Here is a 23487-nt window from a genome sequence, read left to right as displayed (position 1 = left end):
GGGCTGGCTGGCATGTGGTGCTCGGGGATTGAACAGTGGTCCCTGTGCTTTGCTGAGCTTGTTCTAAGTAGGTGCTTTAGACCACTGAGCCATCTCACCAGCCCCTCCAAGTGAACTCTTAATACAATGTTGAAATGATATTTTTGGCATTTTGAGACAAAATAATTGCATCTCTTGCTTTTACTTTTTCTGTGGCTACTACATAATTTTTAATTATGTTATTTGCATATTTCTATTGGACAGCACCATGTGGTCATGCTAAAATGCAATCACTTTTTGAAATATTTACTAACCTGTCAAGTGAAAAACTGTATGTCATGTTTTTATTAATCATTTATATTTCTTCTCAGATAAAATGCCTGTTCTTATTCCCTTGTATTTTTTAATGGACTTTGACTTTCAACCGATTTTTAACTATTTATACTATGAATATTAATTCTTTTTGTTTCATGTTAAAAAAAAAAACTATGAGATTTGAATCCTGATTGAATTTGCACCTCTTTGAACATACTAGTAGATGAGACGTTTTCTCAGAGATAATGACTTTTACATTGTCTCTGAAGTACTTGTTATTTAGCTAACAAGGTAGAAGGGTAAAGTTAAACAGCATTCAGCAGACGAAGAAATTCGTGTTTGAATCAAGATAAATGGCAAATATGGTGAACAATAGTAGGTCCTTTTAGGAATTAAGGTGCAGAAAAGGAAATGAGTAGAATCATGCAAAAGAGCAGGTCACACAGACCCCTATGTACTCAGCCAAGGACTATAAATTACCTTGAAAAATATTCAAACATACTATGGATGTTTGTATGTCAAAGGATCAATAGATATTTAGATAGGTTCTTTATCACCAGGGAGAGAAAAAGCCATCAGGGCAATGCATGTTGCTAGTAGAAATGCTCTGAATAAAAGCAGTCACAGGAAAATGTTCAAAAAAATAGTTTCCTTTTTCATCTAAGAAAAACTTCTTAAAATGCAAAATTTGGATTTTTAATTATTCCATAACTTAAATCTACACTGTTCAATATAATAGTCATAACAAAATAAGAATTAACTAATTTAAGAAACCCTATCTTTTCTTAGTTTCTGCTATGATTTGGATGTGGTTTATCTAACATAGCTTCATGTGTCAGAGATTTGGCCTCTAATTTGGTGGTGGTAGGGCCTAATATTGGGTGGCTAATCACTCAAAGGGATTAATGCTGGTCTCTGAAAGTGAGTTAGCTCTCACAGAGTGATTATAAAGGAAGACTAGTCCCTCTACAGCACTTGGCCCCTTCTGCATACAGCTGTCTCCCTCACAGTTTCTTAACCATTACAATAGCAGCCAAAATGCCCTCATCAGAGATGAACTGTGAATTACCAGTTCTCAGTGTCAGAGGTTTCTTCTCTGAAGACCCCTAATCATATTCTTAAATTCATACTTCAGTGCAAATTTTAGTTCTAAATAGGTTTTCTATGATCACACAATCTAAAGTAGTTTCCTATTCAAATTTACATTCTATTCAACTATTTTGCTCCTTAATTTTCTCCAAATCATATATACCATTCAAATCAGAAAATCTTTCATTCAATGACTATCTCTGCCACTTATAGCATAAGTTAAATTAAAATTTAGGGAGTTTTTATTAAAACAGAAACAAACCTTAGGTCATCTCATTAGCGCTATCAAAATGTACTCATAAAAGCATTATCTTTATAAAAGATACAGATAAAACAGAATACATGTTCACAAAATACAACCATATAGAATGCCTTATTTTATATCAACAGTAGACTTAAACAGAAAAGATACCTTTTCCTCTAATTTTGCTTTTCATCATGGTATGAATTTGCTGCTTATTAAATGAAATTATATCATTATAAGATCCTGTTATACTGCAGGTAGTCACTGAATTTAACTTTTAATTTTTCCAGTCTCTTGGACAGAGACTGACAAATGTGCGGAATTGTGAAACTGTCTGTAATGTGTATTCAATTAGGCTGAATCTACTAAATACATTTCAACTTTAATCTGAGTGAAAGATTAAACCAATATTTCTAAAGATACATTTTGTAAAGCCATGTGCTAGCTATCATACTATATGAGGCAAGTAAATTGGCATCATCCAAAGATTGACATTAACATTTTGAAACTTTAGTGAAATTTCCTTTATATCACTTCTTACCTGTATTATTACATTTCTCCTGATTATTTTGGTTCTAATCTTGCCTCACTTCAATCCATCCTATACTTTCATTAAATGTTAACAAACCTGACTGCTTTACTCCACTACCTAAATTTTTTTCAATGGCTCATACTACTTATCCAATAAAGTATGAACTGCTTAAGAAAGCACTCTATAATCAAGTTTCTACCTAATTATCTAGCTTTAGCAATACTGTTTCCTTAGACTCTGGTGTCATTAATTAGAACTTGTAATTCTTTAAATGAAACATGTATTGTCTGAACTGCACATCTTTCTTTGTACATACTATTTTGTTCCCCTTGCCTTTATGTATTTAGTGAACTTTTACTTACTCCGTCATGTAGAATGACATCTCCATTATGATGATTAAGCAAAAACAAACTACAAGATGGTAGACTTAGCTGGGCATGGTGGCATACACCTGTAAGCTCAGCACTTGAGACAATAAGAACTGCCTCAAGTACTAGGCCAGCTGGGGCTACAGAGTAAATTCAAGGCCAGTCTGAACTGCATACTGAGATCCCATCTCAAAAACAACAAAGACCAGAGAAAGAGAGAGACAGAGAGAGAGAGATTAAATCTAACTGTATCAATAAGTACATCAGGTACAGTATAGTATAAACAGTCCTAATTAAAACATAAACAAAAATAGCGAGACTCAACAATATGATAAATGAACTGAGAATCAACAATTCTTAGGTACTGCAGAGAATCAAAGTCACAAGGAAAACAGTCAAAAACTCAATAGAGAAAAACAAAATCAATGATTATAAAGAGCAGAAATCATCATTAGAATTAGTAGCTGCTAATATTTTTGAAGAGTAATTAACTACTTACAGAGAGGGAGTATAGACTAGTTTGAGAAAAAAATTCCTCAAAATCCAGACTAAGGAAGGGCCCCACATCCATAAATTATACTTCCAGAAACTTTTTCAGGTTTGAGGAACTTGTCTGTGCGGTGCAAGAAAGGACTCCACGTGCCATGGGCTGGAAACTTCCAACTTCCAGCTCCTAGCAGGCTCTATACTTTTAATCCCATAGTACAGGGCTATACAGGTGACTATCAAATAACTGAGCTGATAAAAAAAAAAAAAAAAAGAGGTCAATATACCAGAGAAAAGGTGAGCCTGCCTAGAAGTTGGCTGCTTCAGGAAAAAACACTAGCCCCAAGAAAAGCCCACAGCTGGAATAACTTAAAAAAAAATCAGTGTGGGTCTTTACCCTGAGATTGGCTTCTCATAGTGGGATAGTGTTGGAAAAAAAAAATCTAGTGCAGAGCCTGCCACATTGTCAGAGAAAGTTTGATCAGGTGCTATTTTGGGAAGGGGTTAATGGTGTGTGACTGAGTGACAAAACATCTAAACCAGAGCTTCATTCCAGGACTGAATTGTTACCCTACCACAGTGACTCAGTGACAGAGAGTCAAGGACTGGAGAGACAGCAAGAGAAGACAAATTTCCCCAGATCCCCTGAGTTCAACTTCAGGCCAGGAAAGATACCAGTCCTACCTTCTTTGGTAGAAGGCAAGATCCAGCCTGCAAAGATGGATAGATCCAAAGGTGACAGCACTGAATCCAGCAGTCTGCTTAAGTACCCACCCTACTACCTATATCCAGAGGAAACCAGTGGTTTGATTGCTTCCCCATAGACCAATGTGAATGGAGACAAATCTTAGCTTGTACAGTTGTTACAGACTAGGTTTTACAGACAGAGGAAACTCTTGAGCATGGGGATCACCTCCCCAACTCACAGGCTATAAAGTAAGGCACAGAAGACCACGACTTGCTGGATTCCAAAGACTGCAGGTTGTGAAAATAAACAACTCATTTGGAAATGCACAGGAATTTTTTTTGAGACAAGGTCTTGCTATGTAGTCCAGGCTGGGTTTGAACTCACTATGTAACACAGGCTGCCCTTGAGTTTGCAGTGATTCTCCTGTGTCAGCCTCTCCAGTGCTGAGATTATAGACATGCCACGATGCCCAACTTTTTCTGCTTTTGGCCTTATTTTTTTATTGAATTTTGAGGGGCGGTTGTTGTTGTTACCATTGTTTGATTTGAGGGTTTATGATGATAGTTGGAGTTTTTGTTCCCATTTTCTTTTTCCCTTTTTAAATCAATATTATCTGTCTGTACTTGACAAGGTCCTCCTTTTTCCTCCCTTTTCTTTTCTTTCACTCTTAATTTGTTCCTTTTTATTTTTCCTTATTTCCCTTTAATTTATTCTCCATTTTTTAATAATTTATGCTTTTCTTTGTTGTTTTCTGAGTTATATTTTATCTAATTACAGAAGCAAGAAAGGAAACTATTTCAAATATTTAGGCAAGTACAAGGATCAGTGTTCAATCCCTGGCACCACATGTGGCGCACTTCTGGGTATACTGAGCCTTGACTGAGTCCAGGCATGGTGGCGCACGCCTGTAACCCCAGCATTGGGGAGGCTGAAAACAGAGGATCACTACAAGTCCAAGCTGCGTAGTAAGACCTTGTATACAATACATAAATTAAAAAAAAGAAAGAAAATATTCCAAATATGGAAAAAGAAAAACACACAGATTAAGTGAGGAATATACAACTCCAAACAGCATGCTCAGAAGTGACCAATCTCAAGACACATCATAGACAAATTAGCAATAATACAAAAAGAAAATTAAAAGATGTTAGAGAAAAGCAATGGATTGCTTATAAAGGAAAACCCATTAAAATAAAGGAAAACCCATCAAAATACAGTAGACTTTTCAATACAAACTTCAAAGTCAAAGAGAGCTTGAAATGTTTCAAGCCCTAAAAGAAAATAACCTTCCAACACAGACTGACATCCTGCAAAATTGTATTACAAAATTGCTAAGAAGACATTTCTATGGTAATTCCTACTAAAGAAATTCATGACTACAAACCCATATTCCAATAAATTTTCATGGATATCCTTAAAAAGAGACAATGAAGCTAACAATATCAAGTGGCCCAATCCAATGAATGAACAATGCAGGATGAGCAGGGATAAAAAAGCATATCAAGAGCAGTAAAATAATACAATAACGGGAATAAATTTTAAAACAGGAATAAATCTGTATTCATCAGTGATAATCACTAATGTGAGTGGTCTCAATTCAAAATCAAAAGACATAGATTAGCAAAATGGGTCAAGAAGCAAGATTCAACAATATGTTCTAGATAAGAAACACATTTAACCCAAGAAATTCAGATTAAAAGTCAAAGAATGGAAAATAGTATTTCACAGAATAGGAACCTACAAACAAGCAGGAGCAGTTAACGTATTTTCAGACACACCCAGGACTTCATGACAAAACTGATTAAAAGAGACAAGGAAGGGTCCTACATATTGGTTAAGGGAACCATTCAGTAAGAGGTAACAAATGGAGCTGGGGATGTAGCTCAGCAGGTAGTGTCTGCCTGGTAAGTGTGAGGCCCTGAATTTGATTCCTGGTAACTGCCCCAAAAATATATGCATGAAACAACAGTGTACCCAACTTCATACAACAAACACTAATGGAAATAAAAGATCAGATAATATCATAATCAGAGTGGGGTCCTCATGCCACTATTTTTTTTTTTTTTTAAGTGCAGGGTCTACAAGGTTTCACTACATAGATCGGACTCATGGTGATTCTCCTGTTTTCAGCCTCCCAAGCGCTGGGATTACAGGTGTGCACCACTACGCCCAGTCTCAAGGGGGCAGTGCTTGATCAGCACTCCAGGGATTGAACTCTGGCCCCTGCATCTGCGTAAGCAGGAGCTTTAATCTGCTGAGCTATCTGGCCATCTGGTGGCCCTTCGGGTCACTATTTAAATAGATCAACTAAACAAAACATCAACAAAGAAATAATCAGAATTGAATCAAACCTTCAAGCAAATGGATTTAATAAACAACTAATAACAGAATACACATTCTTCTTAGCAGTACATGGAACTTTCATTCCAAACAGATGACATATCAGCAAATATGAATGCTTACATAAATGCAAAAGAACTGAAATTTTACCACGTGTATTATCGGATGTTAGTGCAATGAAACCAAAAAATAATAGCAAAAAACCCCACACAAATTATGCAAATGTGTGGAAATTAAGTAACACATTTTTAATAATCTATGGGTCACAAAAGAAATTAGGGAAGAAGACAGCTTCTAAAATTAAATGATAGTACTAGTACAACACACCAGAACTTATAAGACTGCTAAAAAGCTGATAAAAGCCATTTATGATAGACCTTCTGACAACAGCGGATTAAATGAGAAAAAACTAAAAGCTTTCCCTGTAAAATCAGAAAGAAGACAAAGATGTGTGCTATCACCACTCATATTTAACATATTCCTCAAAATATTATCCAGAGCAATCAGACAAGAGAAAGAAACGGGATATCACAGGAAGGGAAGAAGTCAAAGTATCATTACTTGCAGATGACATTATCTCCTACTGACCCAAGTAATTCCATTAACAGACTCCTAGAATAACTAAATTCAGCAATGTAAGCAAGACACAAAATCATTCAAGAAACAATAGTAGTCTTATACACTAAAAATAAACTCACTGAGGAAGAAATAAGAAAAACAATACTCATCATAGTAGCATAAAGAAAAATGAAATACTTAGGAATTATCCTAACCCAGGTAGTAACATGATCCACAACAAAAATTACATCACTCTAGGGTCAACCATATAGCTCAGCAGACTAAAGCACCTGCTTAGGCAGAGTGCAGCGACCGGGGTTCAATCCCCCGTGTGCCATGTCGGCCCTGCCCCCAAGGCATGCTGAGATGGTGATTGAGACTGGGCTTGGTAGCACTTAGGAGCTGAAAACAGGAGAATCACTGCAAGTACAATCTATGTAGTAAGGCCCTATAAACTCCGTCCTAAAGTTCATAAAAAAAAAAAAAAAAAAAGTACATCACTCTGAAAAAGGAACTTGAAAAGGACATCAGAAAATGTCCTGGATATGCAAAATCCATACAGTCAAAATGGCTTCTTTACAGCAATTAACCACTAGGAAGAATGTATGCAATGTGTTAATTATTGAAACTGTCCTACCAATTTAATTTGAAACTGTCTCATTGCTATTTGTTTATCAATAAAATTATGGGGAAAAAATGGCTTCTTTCAAAACTGATATATACATTTAATGCAATCTCAATCAAAATATCAACAGTATTTTCCCCACGAATCTAGAGAAAACTATCTAAAATTTCATATGGAACCAGAAGAGACCCAGAATAGCAAAAGCAATTCTGGGTAATAATAACAAAGCTGGAGACATTGCAATTCCATATTTGAAGCTATATAGAGATAGATGATAGATAGATATAGATATAGATATAGATATAGATATAGATATTCCTCCTATTCCTCCTTCCACTCCCTTCCCCTCCACTCCCTCCTTCTCATCTCATTATGCAGTTCAGGCTGGGCTTGAGCTCAATTTGTAGCCCAGGCTGGGCTCAAAATCACAATGATCCTCCTGACCCATATCTGAAGTTATATTACAAAGCTAGGTAATAAAAATAGCATGTTACAGGCACAAAAAAGGAAATGTGCATCAATAAAACAGAATAGAGAAAGCAGACCCCAGGCAAATTCAACTGTTTGATTTTTGACAGAGGGGCCAAAAATGTACACGGGAGGAAAGACAGCCTCTATAAATAGTGCTGGGAAAATACCATATCCACATGCAGAAGTTTGAGTCTAGACCCAAATATCTCACCACGTACTAAACTGAACTCAAAATGGATCAAAGATATAAACATTAGGGCCGGCCAGAGAGCTCAGCAGATTAAAGTGCCTGCCTAGGCAGACACAGCGCAGTCCCCAGCTTGCTATGCCAGCCCCACCCCCAGGGCACACTGAGCAGTGGTGACTGGGACAGGGTGTGATGGTGTATGTCTGTAATCTCAGACCTTGGGAGGCTGAAAACAGGAGGATCACTAGGAGTCCAATCTGCACAGTGAGACCTTGTAAACACTGTACTAAATACATTAAAAAATAAATAAGTAACAAAGATGTAAGTATTAAAACAGAAACATTTAATCTGGTGGAATATATCTTTTGTAAATTTTTTAAAAATATTTTTTTATTTATTTCCTACAAGATCTCACTACACAGTTCGTACCCGTAGTCATCCTCCTGTTCAGCCTCCCCAGCACAAAGATAATAGGTGTGTGCCACCACGCCTGGGTGGTCCACACTACACACCTATGGTTCCAGGGCCAGCACAGCATCTGGCACTGGGGATTGAACACAGGTCCTTGAGCTTTCTGGGTAGGCACTTAGACCACCAAGCTATCTCCCCAGCCCCTAAAACTTTTGACATATGTAGGAAAGGAGTTTCTGAACAGAACTTCAATGGCACAAGATACAGTTAATCAACAAATGTGATCCTATCATATTAAAAAGCTCTGCATATCATAGGAAACAATAAGCAGAGAGAAGAGACAACCTACAGAATGGGAAAAAATATTTGGCAACTATTCCTCAAACAGAGGAATAGTACATTCTAACATCTAGAATGTATAGAGAACTCAAAGCAATTAAGACTCCCTAAAATAAAAACCCAATCAAAAAATGGTCATCCAAAATGAATACACACTTCTCAGAAGCAGCATAAATAGCCAATACATACATGAAAAATGTTCAGCATCACTGGCTATTAGAGAAATGTACATTAAAACCTTTTGAGATTCCATCTCCAGAAAGAATAGCTTTCATCAAGAAATTAAATAAGAATAAGTATTGGTAAGGCTGCAGGGAGAAAGGAACCTTTCTACATTATTTGTGGGAATGTAAAGCAGCACAACTACCATGGAGATCAATATGGATAGCTCTCAAAAACTAAAACAAAAAAATTCCATTTGACCCAGGTATTCTCTTCTAGTAATCTTCCTTAAACAAATTTAAGTCATTATATTACAGTGATACATATACACCTATGTTTATGGCAGCACAATTAATATTAAGTCTTGGAAGTAGCTTACATGTCCATCAAGAGATGAATGGATAAAGATAATGTGCTATTTTCATTAAGGTAGCACTAATCATTCATAAAAAAGGATAAATTCAAATCATCTATAGATAAATGGATGCACCATTTATGATAAGTGAAACAAATCAGACATACAAGTTTAAATATTGTACAGTTTCTCTTATATGTGAAACTCATAATACAAATAAAGAGCGAGACTCCTAAGCTTAATGACAAGACACCAAACCATAGATCCAAGAAGCTCAGAGAATATCAAACATGATAAATACCAAACTATACCTAACTATCATATCAAACTGCCAAAAAATCAAAAACAAAGAAAAACTAGGTGCAGTGGTACATGCCAATAATCCCAGAACTCAGGAAGCTGAGGCAGAAGGATCGCTGCCTGGGCTACACAGTGAGTTCAAATCCTGCCTTAAAAACCTGTATGTATTTTATGTACTAAAAAAAAAAAAAAAAAAAAAAAAAAAAATTGCAAAACAGAACTCCTTACATACAAGAAGGATACAAATTAGATTTTTCTTCAGAAAGCAGTAAGACTGTAAAATACCTGAAATGGTATAATGAAACAAAATCTAAGCATTGTGGTGCACATCTATAAAGACTGCAAGTTTTAGCCCAGCATGAGCAACTTTTTTCAAAATTCAAAATACATAAGAACTTGGGAGGTAGCTCAGTGAGAAGGCCTTGTATTCAATAAGGAAGGGGGCAGGGAAAGACATAAAATTTTTTCCTGAAAATGGAAAAGAAAACAAAGACTTTTTCAGACATACGAAATTTGGAGAAATCTATCACTAGTAGACCTGCCTTGTAAAATATTAAAAAGAAAATTTTCAGAGAGGATTAAAAGACAGTGGATTTTAAAAACAAGGCACAACTTTAAGTTTTCTACCGCAAACTATTTTACATATAGACAGAGATAGTTTAAAAGTAAAGAGATGAAGACCTATCACTAATCAAAAGAAGCCGAAGTAACTATTTTAATTTCAGACAAAGAAAAATTTTTAAGAAAAGAAAGTTATCAGGGACTAAAAAGGGCATTATCTAATGGTATCAATTCTCCAAGAAGATACAATAATCCTAAGTATATATGCACTTAACAACAGACTATTCACAGACAAAGGATCTACAATCTGAGGTACAGGATCTCAGCATAAATCCTGAGGGGATTTCACTGACCTTATCAGACCCAAAAGCTACAACTCTTGTTACACAGGTCTTGCTTTACCTTGGTCTTAACCATCCAGCAGAAAAGTATAAAAATGAAGTATAAGAAGTAAAGCCATGCTGTTATGTTGAGCTGTAGCGCACTCAGGTCAATAATTTCTGACACTACCAGTCAAGCGGAAGACCCAATACTATTATGGACTAATGGACTCTTTTAGAATATTTTGCTGAGTTAACACACTTATAATATTCAAAAGACAGAACTAAACAAAAAAGGGGATACAGATGAATGTCCATTTTGTATCTGTGTATTCAAAATGGTTAGGATATATAGTTACATTCTCTTAATGAATAGAAGGATTTGTTCTAATAAGTGTTTGTAAACAGGATATCATGTCTGCATCTTGTACAGCAAATAACCACTAAGAAGAGAGTATGCAATGTGCTAATTATTGAAACTGTCCTACCAATTTGATTTGAAACTGTCTCATTGCTATTTGTTTCTCAATAAAATTATGGAAAATAAAAAAAGAAAAGATCACCAAAAATAAATAAATAAATACAATTTTGAGACAACAAAACAAAACCAAAAAAAAAAAAAAAAAACCCAGACTATCAAGGTACCTGAGGAAAAATAACCCAATATAAGTGTATAAAATAGACAAGTCATGTTATAATTGAGGATGTCAACACCTCTCTATCAGTCATTGATTAATCCATCAGGCAGAAAAATTAGTAAGGATAAGGCTGGACATGAGTATGCATGTGCCAGTCACGGGGTAATGTTATACCGAACAAAGAAAGAGTCCAGCATTGTACAGAAGGTAGTTTCTTTGGTACTCATGTGCAGAAGCATCATGTTTAGGACAGCAATAAAACAGGTAGATCACCACAATTTAAGGTAAAAAGGGCTTATATGACAATTGGGACAAAAGTGACTTCATTCAAACTGTAAAGTACCTGGTTTATCTCAATCTAATAACAAAGATGTCAGGCACATTCTTGGCATTGATGACACATAGATCTGGGTCCTAACAACCTAGATAGTACTTTAATGGTTTTATTTATTGTTTGCTGGGAAACTATACAAGGAAAACCAGCCAGGTTTACTGAGGGACAATTTTTAGCAATTAAAAGTTCAAAATGGCTAGTCATATCAAGTTAAACCTCTATGAAGGTTCAACTGGAGACAGAGATGCATTCTAAGACAGCTTATTGTTATTAACAAAAAGACTCAGCTCATCATTGGTTATTGATCGGAGGCCATGGTTCCTCACTAAACCTTCCCATTGGACCACTTTTTTCCTCAAATCACAATGGTTGCTTATCCCCATAGTGATCCAATCAAAAGCAAGTAGAGCTATAATGTCTTTCATAACCTAGTCTCAGAAATTACATACTTCCACTTTTGTCATACTCTGCCTGTCACAATGTGGGAGAGCATTACAAAAAAGTGCCTGAACACTGAAAGGCATCACTGGTGCTTACTGAATATTGGAAGGCATCACTGGTGCCAATATGTAGGAGCCATATTGGAAGCTGGCTAATGCAAACCTAAGTATCCATTAACTGATGAATAGAAAAACTGTGGTTACATTCACACAGAGTAACAACAAGCAGTGATTTAAAAAAAGGAACAAATTTACTGATACATACGAAAGCAAATCTCATAAATGAAGTTATTCTAAGTGAAAGAAGCCAGGCCCAAAAGTCTGTATGACTATATTTATAATTGTATTCTGCAAAAGGCAAAACCAAATGGACTAAAAACAAATTAGAAGTTGTCAAGGGCTCAGAAGGGGAAGAAACTTTGGGGTAGATGTAAATGTTCTATATTTGATTGTAAAAATATTTGTATGTTAACTTTTTTGCTAAAATTCACAGAAAAAGGTACCTTTTATGTAAGTTATAGCTCAATAAATTATTCATAAAACGAGAGCAGAGAATCTTGAGAGAAACAAAAGACACTTGGATGGCAAGATGGCTGCAGAAGTCTTATTGTATAACCACTATAAGTTTATGGAAGAAAGATAACTACTAAACTAATATGTAATTGAAGTTCCTCAAGCTAAAGTAATTCAGTTCAACCTGAGTGTGTAAACTGGAAATACCTACCAAATTATAGATTAGGTAGGCCAGAAAAGATATCCCACCGAAAGCTTTGAACTCCAAGAATAAAAAGAAAAATCTTAGATGCTTCCAGAAAAAAAACAAGTTACTTAGAAAAAAAAAAAAAGGCATAGGCCTTTTTACCCTCAATATGGAAAAACTGGATAATGAAACAGCATTCACATGGTTTTTAGAGAAACATATTCTAACCAAACAAAAAAACTCTTTGGGGATGTATAGTGGCACCTCAGCTCACAAACTTAAATTCTTTCCATCATTCTGGTTGCAAACCAAATTGGACAAGAACTGAATCAAATTCACTGGTTAGGTTCAACGTGATCTTATGGGGAAATTTGATTTTGGTCTTGTCCAATTTGGTATGCGACCAGCATCACGGAAAGAATTAAATTTGTGGGCCAAAGTACCATTGTATAATCAATCAAAAAATGTACCATTCCCTTATCCTATCTTGGGAAACAGCCAGAAAAAAAAAAAAAAATCCCAATTAAATAACTTAATTATGGCAGAGATACAGGGAGAGGAACTTACAAAGTCAAATTTAACCAGCTATAAATACAAAAATTGGGCAGAGATATACAATAAATGACAATCCAGTTCATCAGAACTAAAATGAAGCATCTAAACAGGAAGAATATTAAAGTTAATCCAGTGTATAAGGTTATTGTAGGTAATTATTATGAACAGTGTTTTGGCTTTGTTTTGCTTTACCTGGTTTGCAAGATGAGAGTGACCAAACAGCTTGTGACCCAATTTCCCTTACTGTTCCAGTTCTTTCCAACTGCTTAGGGTCAGCACCAGGAGGTGTCTTATTTGGCGTGGTCATTTTTAAAATATTCTATATAGAAAGAAAGAATATGCACATTATGCTGGAATCTGAGTATCTTTCTATAAAAAGTTTTTTAAAAATAGAAAAATGTATCACTCATACTACTTGTTATATATCTTTGGTTAATGTTTGTCAATCTATGCAAATGTGAAAAATACTTCTGGGGCAGTGAAGAATATGTAAAACTGCATTGGTGGAGCAGTTAGCGTTACAGAACATTATTTCAAATGCTAAACAGGTCCAAAAGTTCTATATACCACCTCTTTCACAGTTCCCATTATATCCTAAATGTTCCCACGCTGCCACACAAACACTGGTCATTAAAGTAAAAGTAGAAGCAATGGATTGTAGGCTTCACCCAGGCCTGAGACTTAAATGCTTAATAAGTAATTTATTGAATGACTAAAAGGCTGGGTCCAGCCATAAACTAAGCCTGTAGCCGTCATTACAAACCGAACGGCCTAATAGTTTAAAAATACATAATGAAATCATCTCCACATTGGGCAGAATTCAACCGTCGGACTTGGGGCTAGACGCCACCAAGTGGATAAAATACAGAGCTCGAAGACCAGATTGCTGGTCTCGAAGAACTGACCACACAATACAGAAAACCGAGGTTAAAGACACTGTCAAAATACGCTGGGTCGGTTCCGCCTGACCCCCAGGTGTGACAGAATAACTTAGGCTCCATACCTGGCCCACCAGCCCGGAATATAAGAGACTGAAGTGGCGAGAAGGCATGTACTCACACTAGTGCCCCTCTCTGTGCTGGGTGAAAGCGCACTTACAGACTCCAGGCCTGCTTACCACGTCTCAGGATCTCAGGAACCTCAGCAGGTACGCCTCACTCACACTCAGCTCCTAAGCACCGCCTGGCTTCTCCGATGACGTATACTGAGAGTCGCAGCACGATGACGTCAGACAAGTCCTCTACCTCCAGGGCTCCGTCTCGCGCTCTATCGCGCACGCGCACTATGCCCTATGGCTTGCGCGAGGCGCCGACTGGTTACCGCCATTTTGGCCGGTGACTGTAGGAACACGCTGTGTGGTTGAGACTGGAAGGCAAGATCTCCTGTGGCCTCTGTGCTCCACACCACAAGGGGATCGTTTTCTCCAGGTAGGTGAATAGGCGGAAGGGGTTGGCCTTTAGCTGCTGCCTGCCACTGTGGAAAGACCATGGGGATGTTCTTCAACAGCCTGTGGTTAGGCCTGAGGTGGCGGGGCAGACTGCAGCGGCGCGTGGCAGCCGGCGCCGGCGGGACAGCTGGAGTCGCCAGAGCGCGGGCGGCGCCCTGGACTCGCGGGCTTCTCACGCTTCTCTCACTATCCTGGCGCTCGGTCCTACTGTTCATCCCCAACCTGCTCTGCGAGAATAGTCCTAGGGAGCCATCGCCCCAGCACGAACCTCTCCCCTGCTCCAGCCCTGGAGCTAACTCACTGGAGAAGGTTTTCACAACTTCGAGCATCCTCCAAACTGCTGGGCTGACCTTACAGTAAAATGGATGTGCTACGGATTATCCGTATTTGATTGTGGGAAGTTGTGGTTTTTCTTCTACCTTTTGGTGATTGTGGCATGAGTCATGGCATCTTGCCGCCATGAAGTCGAATCCTGCTAGTCCGCTCCCAGGCTTTATAGAAATGATGGGCAAACGTTGTTATGATTTTTCTCATAAAGCAACGTGTAGTTGGCTGTGATTGCAGTTACCTCAAGTAGTTTGCCAGTTTAAATGCTTACAGCGTAGGGAGTCAATTTGATGACACTCCACACGTTTTTGCCTGGTGACCTTTTTTACTTTATAATACCTTCAACTTCTTGTGATCAAGGGTAGTGTTTTTATTCAAAATATCTTTGGATTTAAATTCAGAGTTTTCTACATTGTATGTGCTTAGTATTACGTGAATGAATGCTGGGCAAAGCCCACGTCCCAAGAACTGTGTAAGTAATTTTCTCCTTTGACAGTGAATCAGTGATTAAAGAATAACTGTCAAAACAGTTTGTTTTCCTTTCACCCCCTTTTGCACCACACCGCTGACAAGACAGTAATGCTTATGGCATTTATGCAGTCATTAGTCTTGTATGCTGAGGACATTCATTTTGTACCAGCCACCTACCAGCAGCAATACTTTCAATACGAGGGAAGGCTTCGAGTTGTATTTAAACCAAAAGGTGTAGGAGGGTTGATTTTTTAATTTAAAACTTTGCTCTCTTATACTTAATTTTTTATAGAACAGTATTTAACAATTGGCCGAGGAAGGAGATCCACTAAAATCAAAGCCTTGCATCTCTCCAAACTTATGGCTTATAAGGCTCATAGTCAATAGTGAGCATAGGTTAGACTGCATCATGTGATATCATGCATTATTAAGTAACAGCAGTCTTTAAATGCTTTAATGCAATATTATGATGATTTTGATGGTCATGTAATCTTCCCAACAAGCTTTACTCTTTTAAAGATTTTTTTAATAAAATAAAAAGTAGGGAGCTGGGGAGGTAGCTCAGCAGTCTATGGGCCTGCCTGGCAAGCACAAGTATCTGGGTTCTGTTCTCTGTACTGCATGCTGTGCCAGTCCCAGAACCCCAGGTGCACTGTGGCAGCCACTGAAGCCAGGCATGGTGGCACATGCCTATAATCCTAGTGCTGGGGAAGCTGAGACAGGAAGATCACTACAAGTCCAAGCTGCCATTGAGACCCTGTACTAAAATAAATGATTAAAAACCAAAACAGTAGGAAGTTCTTTTTCCCTAATCCTTGAAAATAATATAAACATTGAACTAACCATGTTTTTATGGTTAATTAACAGTTGTACAAAAGAATCCATTCATTTTTCTTAAATGCATTATTGTTTTTCACTAAATCCATTTTTGAGCCACCTTTGGCATGTTTTTATTCCTGCATTAGAAAAAAACATCTTTTTACAAGTTTCTTCATTTTTAGAATAGTTTGAAAAATTGAAACATTTCAGTAAATTTATAGAAGTTCTATTTTTCCTGCTAGGATTTACCACAAGGTAATTGTAAAGAGGCATTTAGCATTTAAACTGACTGTATAGTATCAAGTTTTATTAGTTTTTAGGAAGTTGCCACTGTCTAGGATGATTTTTTTTTTTTTTTTTTTTTTTTTGGTAGTAATTAAAGTCAATTTTTTCCTCTAAGATGAAAAATTCTGTCCTTCCCTTCCTTACAAGAACTGGACCAGTATTCAAAAGAGTAAAATGAACCCATGTGTTAACATAGTTTTGTTTATTACAGAACTATATAGTTTCCTCTGGGTAATTCTTTCATTCCAGTATATAGTTTATTGGAAAACTGTCATAAAATATTGATAGCATGCAAACTTCTGGAGATGGTTATAACCTAGAAGAAAATTATGTACTGTATTGAAATTTGTTTTCTTATTTAACAATTGTTTTTGCTCCTAGTATATGCTATGTAATGGTGTAGCCAGTAGCTGAAGAAAATTCAAAATTTCTTTTTTTTTAATGCCTCATATTCATTCTTTCAGTTTTTAAAGAGAATACAAAATGTTAATAAATTAGAAATGATACAGAATTTCACTAAAAATAATACGAATTCAACAGTATTTGTTGTATTTCATAGTCTTGTCTTTAATTAAAATTTCTTTTCCTTGTGATGATGGAACACATTCTATTTGGAGGAGATGAAAAATATGTAGAGAGAAAATACAAATATAAATGTGTGATAAATTTAAAACATATATATATGAAATACAGAAGTAAGGAGAAAAAGCAGACCAAGAAAGGGGAATAAAAAGGCAATTGATTATAGAGAAGACGCCCTAAGAAACAGTAAAAACTTGAAGGACTAACCTAACTAACTTGAAGGATTGTTACCTTGTAGAGAGAACAATGTTACAAAAGGAAGAAAACTGCCAAAACCCCAGAGTAAGAACATACCTGGTGCATGCTAGGAGCAGTAGGTAGTCAATCTGGCTGGAGCCAGTAGAACAAGAGCTAGAATAGTTGGAGACCAGATCAGAAAATTACAGAGACTGAGAAGTACCTAGTTGTTAACTTGAAGGATTTTGGTTTTTACTCATACTGGGAAGGGACAACACTGCAACCTTAAGTAGAAGAGAGAGATGATTTGATTTACTATCTGAAAGTATTATGTAGTCTTAACTACTATGAATACTGTTGAAGGTTAGACTAGAGGAGGTAAAGGTAAAAGAAATCAGAGTAATACAGTTAAAAAATGATGTAGGTGGCTCATACTAGAGTCATGAGAAATGGTTAGATTCTAAGTGTACTTTGAAGGTAAATTCAGTAGGATTTACACTTGGGGGAAATAAAATAGATAACATCAGTTTTAGCCTGAGTAAGTGGAGGCTGGCTAGCCTTTTAACAGCATGAAAGACTGCTGAAGAAGCTCACTTGGAGAGATTCCTACTAGACATAAAAGGAAGGTTGGTTGGTTGGTTGGTTGGTTGGTTGGTTTAAGAAATCTCCTGATTTTAACTCAAAGACTTATTAAATATATTTATATTATGTAGTTAGCTCATAAATGTGTAGAGGAAATGTGCAGAGAAAGAGTAACATGAAGGCCTTATTAGGTTCTCAGGCAAATCCTGCCTAAAAAGAGTTAAAATCCAGTAAGCCAGATTTAGGAAACCAAGACCAGTAGCCCCTTTTGTCACTATTAAAGTAAAAAAGAAAAAGGGCAATTTACCTAAGGAAAACTCTTACTTAAATAAGTGTATTTTCTCACTCTAGGGCTACTATATTGCTGCATTAGATACATATTCATCTCCCTACCTAATCAATAGCTCCAAGCAACTTTGTCCTTAAGGTTCCTCCTAACCAACCTATAAATCTCAGAAAGAAGACCCTTCCATCCAAGCAGGAAGAAGAAATCAAACAAAGCCCACTTAGGGATGTGTACATAGGCAATGGCACTTAAGTTTTAAGGTCTTGTGGCTTGGGATCCACTATGACAGTCCACAGAGCCAATCAGGTTGTGACAAGATCCAGGTACCAACTTGGGAGGAAAGGTCCTTATCACCTGTTAAAAGGAGTCAGAGAAAAAGAACCCATGGGAATCTATCATCTTCCAGCCCTCACCTCACATGGAATAACTTCCTGTTTGCTTTTTTTTTCTCCTTACAAATAAAATGTTCTTCCTTTTTTTTTTTTTTTACATTCCGTCCTTTTAATTTGTTACTGGTGCTGAGTTTACAATCCTGGTCAGTTGGTCATTCCTGTGGTACATTCCAGTGCAACAAATACTGGTGTAAAGCAAAGGAATAAACCATAGTGGGGTAGCACAGTCTTGAGCCTAAAGAGGAAGGACCATGACCATCTGTTCATGCCTCCCGGCTGCAAACCTCTTTAATGTATTGTCTCCAAATGCTCAGAGTATCACTCAGAGTGTTGATTGCCACAACCTTTTAGCTAATGCTCCTTCATAAAAGTGAACTTACAAGTTTCCAGTATGTTCTCACATTGCCACATGCAATACATGATGATAAATGACATGAGAATCCAGATAGAGTTAACATGGCTGTCTGTGTTAAGATAGGAGGGTAAGGTATGGATACCATTGGATGGGAAAAGAAGCATGACAAGATTCCAGAACATACACAAAGAACAAAGTTTTGCCTGGTGAGGTCTTGTGAGAACTTGAATGGGGTTGTTTGTTTCATTTTGTCATTCTGAGACAGATTCTCCCTCTTCAGTCAGTCTGGGCTTGAGCTTACTTTGTAGTTTAGGATGGTCTAACTTGTAAGGATCCTCTTACCTCGCCTCCCAAGTGCTGGGATTACAGGCAGCCCACCATGCCTGGCCTTGAACAGGTTTTTGATAGGATTACTGAGACATTACATTAGTCTCCAGAATGGGTGACTAGAAAGGTCAGTTCACTTTGTTTTTGCCACTATTCTCTGGCATGATGGCCCATCCTCATGATGTAGAATATACTTCTTTTCCCTACTTTTAGTGCAGATTTGCTCTGCAGAACAATCTTTGCTACCATTAATGCTTGTCTTGACCAGTTATATGCTTAGGACAGAATGAACCTAGAAACCAACATAGGAGATTAAAGTGTAGCAAAGCTGCTATGGAGGTAGGTATGACCTGTTAATTGCAAGGTCTCAAAACACATGTGTAGGACAGTTCCCAAAGCCTTACATATGACCTTGTAAGAACTCATGCAAGTTTTTGATAGGATGGCCTAGGTCTGATGTCAGTCTGAGATGCGGGATCTCAGCACCACCTCTCAGATGTTTTGTAGCTAGATAAATAGGTGTATAAGTTTAGAGTCCCAGAGAGAGGTGTTCCCACTAGAACTCACAGTTTTGGAGCTTAAGACTGGGCGTGGTATATTACAAACATACATTTATAATCCCAATACTCAGGAGACTGGGGAAGAAAGATAACCATGAGTTCGAGATCATCCTGGGCTACACAGTTCAAGGCCAGCCTAAAATATACAGCAAGACCCTGTTTCAAAAATCAAAATATAAATAAATAATGTTATTATTTGGGAGTTTGTAGCCTAAAAATAAGATTTAAAACAGTGAGATACGAATAGAACATTGGAGAATGAATTGATTTTTTACAAAAACAACACTGAGTTTTACTGCATTCTCAACATTTAGAAGCCCAGGAAATGAGGAATGACCAGGAAAGTAGGGGAAAAAAACAGGTTGGTGTTTTGTCCTATGACCAAGTTATGAAAGAATCTTTAGTAGTAGTAGTCAAAATTTGTGTCAAAGGCAATAGATTGGTCAGGTCAGTTAAGTTGGATAATTACTAATTACCTGATAAATATTATGAACCACTTGATTTAGCTATGTAAGGCAGCCATGGCATGACAAGTTGCTTGAATGAAATGATGAGCTATAAGGGTTAGAGTGGGAGCCAGAATAGAGTAAAATTTGAGATACTTGAGTATAAACTGTTCTTTAATACAGTGTTTAAAAAGGAAAAGTGGAAAATGAGAGATAATACAGAATGCTTGACTGCTGATAGGGGTGAACCAATAAAATGACTGATGATTTGAAAGATAGAATTTTGCAAACAGCCCTCTTAGGAACTATATTCTAGCATGAAATAGTTTTTGCTAGGGAAATATATACATTTGGCCATCTACATCTGAGGATTCTGTGTCTATAGGTTCCACATTTGCAGATTCAACCAACTGTAGATCAAAAATATTTGGAAAATATTTACACTCTGTGCATATTGCATATCATTTTTGTCATTCCCTGTAATGTGGTATAAATATTGTATTAGTCATTGTGAATGATCTATATATGACTTAGAATATGCAGAAGCAAGTGCGTAAGTTATACACTGTGTGCTCATTTGAATAAGGTACATATCGCCAGGGTTCAGGAGGCTGCTGAAAGCATTCCCACATAGGTAGTGGTTCTACCCACTTTCAGCTGCATCTGTGCAGGTGGAGAAATTGATTTAACTAATATTATAGTTGAGAGTAGAGATGATTAGCAATCTAATTTTAGCTGGATAACTAGGGAATTGAAAATACCAAGGGCTGAGAGACAAAATGTAGAACAGTAGGATCAGAAAGTTTATGGCTTGTTGTGTTCTAGGAGACTGAGCTGAAAAGGTAGGAGAGGTGATCAGAGGATAGGGTTTTGAAAATTGAGTTTGTAAAGGATTACAATCAGTGGTAATACAAGGTCTGGCATTTAACCAAAGAAATGAGTGTCTGTGATTAAAGTAGAAGAGTCAAGAAACTAGGTGGACAAGCTGTTAATGGAATGATTATCTGTGAGCATATTGAAATTACAAAGAACTATATCAGAAGTTGTAAACAAATGAAAAAAAAAAAAAGATGAAAATTAGCCCAAGCTCTGAAATCATGAAAGAATAAAAGGAAGTATTCTGCTGGCCAATAAATGACTAAAGCAGCTGGATAATTCAGAATGGAGAAGGGAGAATAATCTAGAACTGCACTAAGGAACAAGTGGCATCCCATCCAAGTCAATCATATTAATAGGTGTGAAAAAGCTTTGAGAGGTCTGCAGTGGGGAGCAGTCTGTCCCAAAACATGGAAGTCAAAAAAAAAAAAAAAAAAAAACCAGAATGCCTTTGTAAACGGATAGTCTTTGATCTCAGGTTCCTTAGTTACGTATTTGAATAGAACATAAGATACTTCTTGGGATTATTGACCTTACTATGCCCTGAGCCTAATATTGGGAAAGATTTTTAACTTTTATGTGGACTTTAATGTTACATAGCTATTATACATTAAGACTTAACAAAGCTTTAATTATTATTATTCATTGCTATTAGCATAAACTCTCTAGCCATATCACAAGTTCCCAGGGAATTGCATTTTTTACAGTTTTTACTTTTCTATTTGACCAGAATGATAGTCACAACCTTAATAATTATTTGCCTTTTGTTTGTTTTTCTTTTTGTTTTGTGAGACAGGGTCTTGCTATGCAATTCCGGCTAGCCTTGAAGTCACTGTGTAGCCCAAAGTGGCCTCCAACTTGGAGCCATTCGCCTGTGTAGAAGATGTTGTAGATTATAGGAATGTGGCAGGCACTACGTCCAGCTTTATTTGTACTTTTCTTTTTCTTCCTATTTATTTGCCATTTTCATCAGCAGCATCCACTATAGTTAGCTGGATAATATATGTTATATTGCTTAGTACGGGGGAAGAGCAAATATCTTTATTACATATGTATTAATTTTTATGTCTCATCGTTCTATCTTCGTGGCCCACATTTATATAGGTATCAATATTAATTACTGAGATCTTATGTAATTTTAAAAATCTGTTAGACCTATTCTCCGTGCTTGTTCTTTTTCAATTTTCTTGGCTATTCTTTTTCCTGTTTGTTTTTTTTTTTATTTTTCCCATGGGATTAGAAAACTTGTGCTAATTCAGGAAAGATTAAAATCTCTGGTATTGACCGTTCTTCATTGTAAAACCTGAGATAGCATTTCATTTTATTGATTTGATTTTTTATGTTATTTAGTAGTTTTGAAAGTTATTTCCTTCATATATATCAAGTATATTCCCAGATGTTTTCTTTTTACTATTGTAGGTGGCATTTTTCTTATATAAATCTTCTGTGTAAAGTGTATGTATATACAATTTTGTTTTCATAGCCTTAGTATTTCATGTGTTATTTCTCTTAACTAATCACTTTGAACTTCCTATAATTCTGTGAACTTTTCTTTAATAGAAAAGCTGGATATTCTCTTTTACAGTTATGGCAGACAAATTGACAAGAATTGCTATTGTCAACCATGACAAATGTAAACCTAAGAAATGTCGACAGGAATGCAAAAAAAGTTGTCCTGTGGTTCGAATGGGTGAGTTGTTCTGAAGACTACTTAAGGCGAAAACTAAATTTTACAAGAGAATATATTCATTTGATACTTCAGTGTGTACTTTGACATGTATTTTATTATCCTCACTGGTTTCTTTAAATCCTAAAGAAGAGAAATTATTCAGAACTTGATTTTAATTTATTACTTTGTGACTAAAAGATCCTGTTTTTGAAAAAGAACTAATTGTAGAATATAAATATTAAAAAGTTCTCTAAATGTGAAACCAGAGTTTACTGCAATTCTTGCTATGCTTAAAAAAAAAAACCTATTAATTACTTTTAAGTCACTGGGAACCACTTGCCAAAAAATTTGTATTTAACAATATTCTCATCTCTTAGAAAAATGTAATATTGACACAGTGGAGTTACCGTGACATACAGAAAGATAAACTTGAGTCATTTGTAGGAAAGTAAATATGCCTAAGACTCTCATTGCTATTTGTTTATCAGTAAAATTATGGAAAAAAATATTCCTAAGACCGTAATGTTAAGTGAAATAAATCAGATTTATAAGCTTAAATATCCCATGGCTTCTCTTATAAGAGAAACACAGATTATAATTAAAGTCCAAAATAAAACATAACAAGAAATAGGAAGATAAATTTTTCTCTAACATGAAGAGGATCAAGAGATGCAAGGGGGTGGAAGGGATGGAAAAAAAGGAATTAAGACATGTACATGTACCACTTCCACATGTGGAATATAAATATGTACTACAAATGTGCTAATCTTTAAAATACTTATGTGTATTCTTCTAGTTAAAACATATATGCCAGGTGTGGTGGTGTATGCTGTAATCCCAACACCTGGGAGGCTGAGGCAGGAGGGTGACTGAGTTCTAGATCAGCCTG

General features: G+C 36.4%; 2 protein-coding genes across 6 annotated transcripts in view; one reads left to right on the top strand and one right to left on the bottom strand.

The window, feature by feature from the left end:
* Positions 1–14202, bottom strand: part of Anapc10 (anaphase promoting complex subunit 10) — a 77156-nt gene extending 62954 nt beyond the window's left edge. For 2 of the 5 annotated variants that reach the window (XM_023705738.1, XM_023705739.1), the window contains exons 1-2: positions 14001–14190; positions 13190–13316 (exon numbers count right to left, since the gene is read on the bottom strand). In XM_023705738.1, the coding sequence (XP_023561506.1) occupies positions 13190–13316; positions 14001–14048 (175 nt within the window). In that variant the 5' untranslated portion in view covers positions 14049–14190. Of the gene's footprint in view, positions 1–13189; positions 13317–14000 lie in introns of all 5 variants that reach the window. The other 3 variants (XM_023705741.1, XM_023705740.1, XM_023705742.1) reach the window with 3 other exon arrangements.
* A 90-nt stretch (positions 14203–14292) lies between these two features.
* Positions 14293–23487, top strand: part of Abce1 (ATP binding cassette subfamily E member 1) — a 30904-nt gene continuing 21709 nt past the window's right edge. The window contains exons 1-2 of the mRNA XM_023705737.1: positions 14293–14424; positions 22515–22619. Coding sequence (XP_023561505.1) covers positions 22517–22619 — 103 coding nt within the window. The 5' untranslated portion in view covers positions 14293–14424; positions 22515–22516. The remainder of the gene's footprint in view (positions 14425–22514; positions 22620–23487) is intronic.

This window comes from Octodon degus, unplaced genomic scaffold, assembly GCF_000260255.1.
Source record: "Octodon degus isolate 3935 unplaced genomic scaffold, OctDeg1.0 scaffold00227, whole genome shotgun sequence".
Taxonomy (NCBI): domain Eukaryota; kingdom Metazoa; phylum Chordata; class Mammalia; order Rodentia; family Octodontidae; genus Octodon; species Octodon degus.
This window is presented reverse-complemented; position numbering and strand designations above follow the sequence as displayed.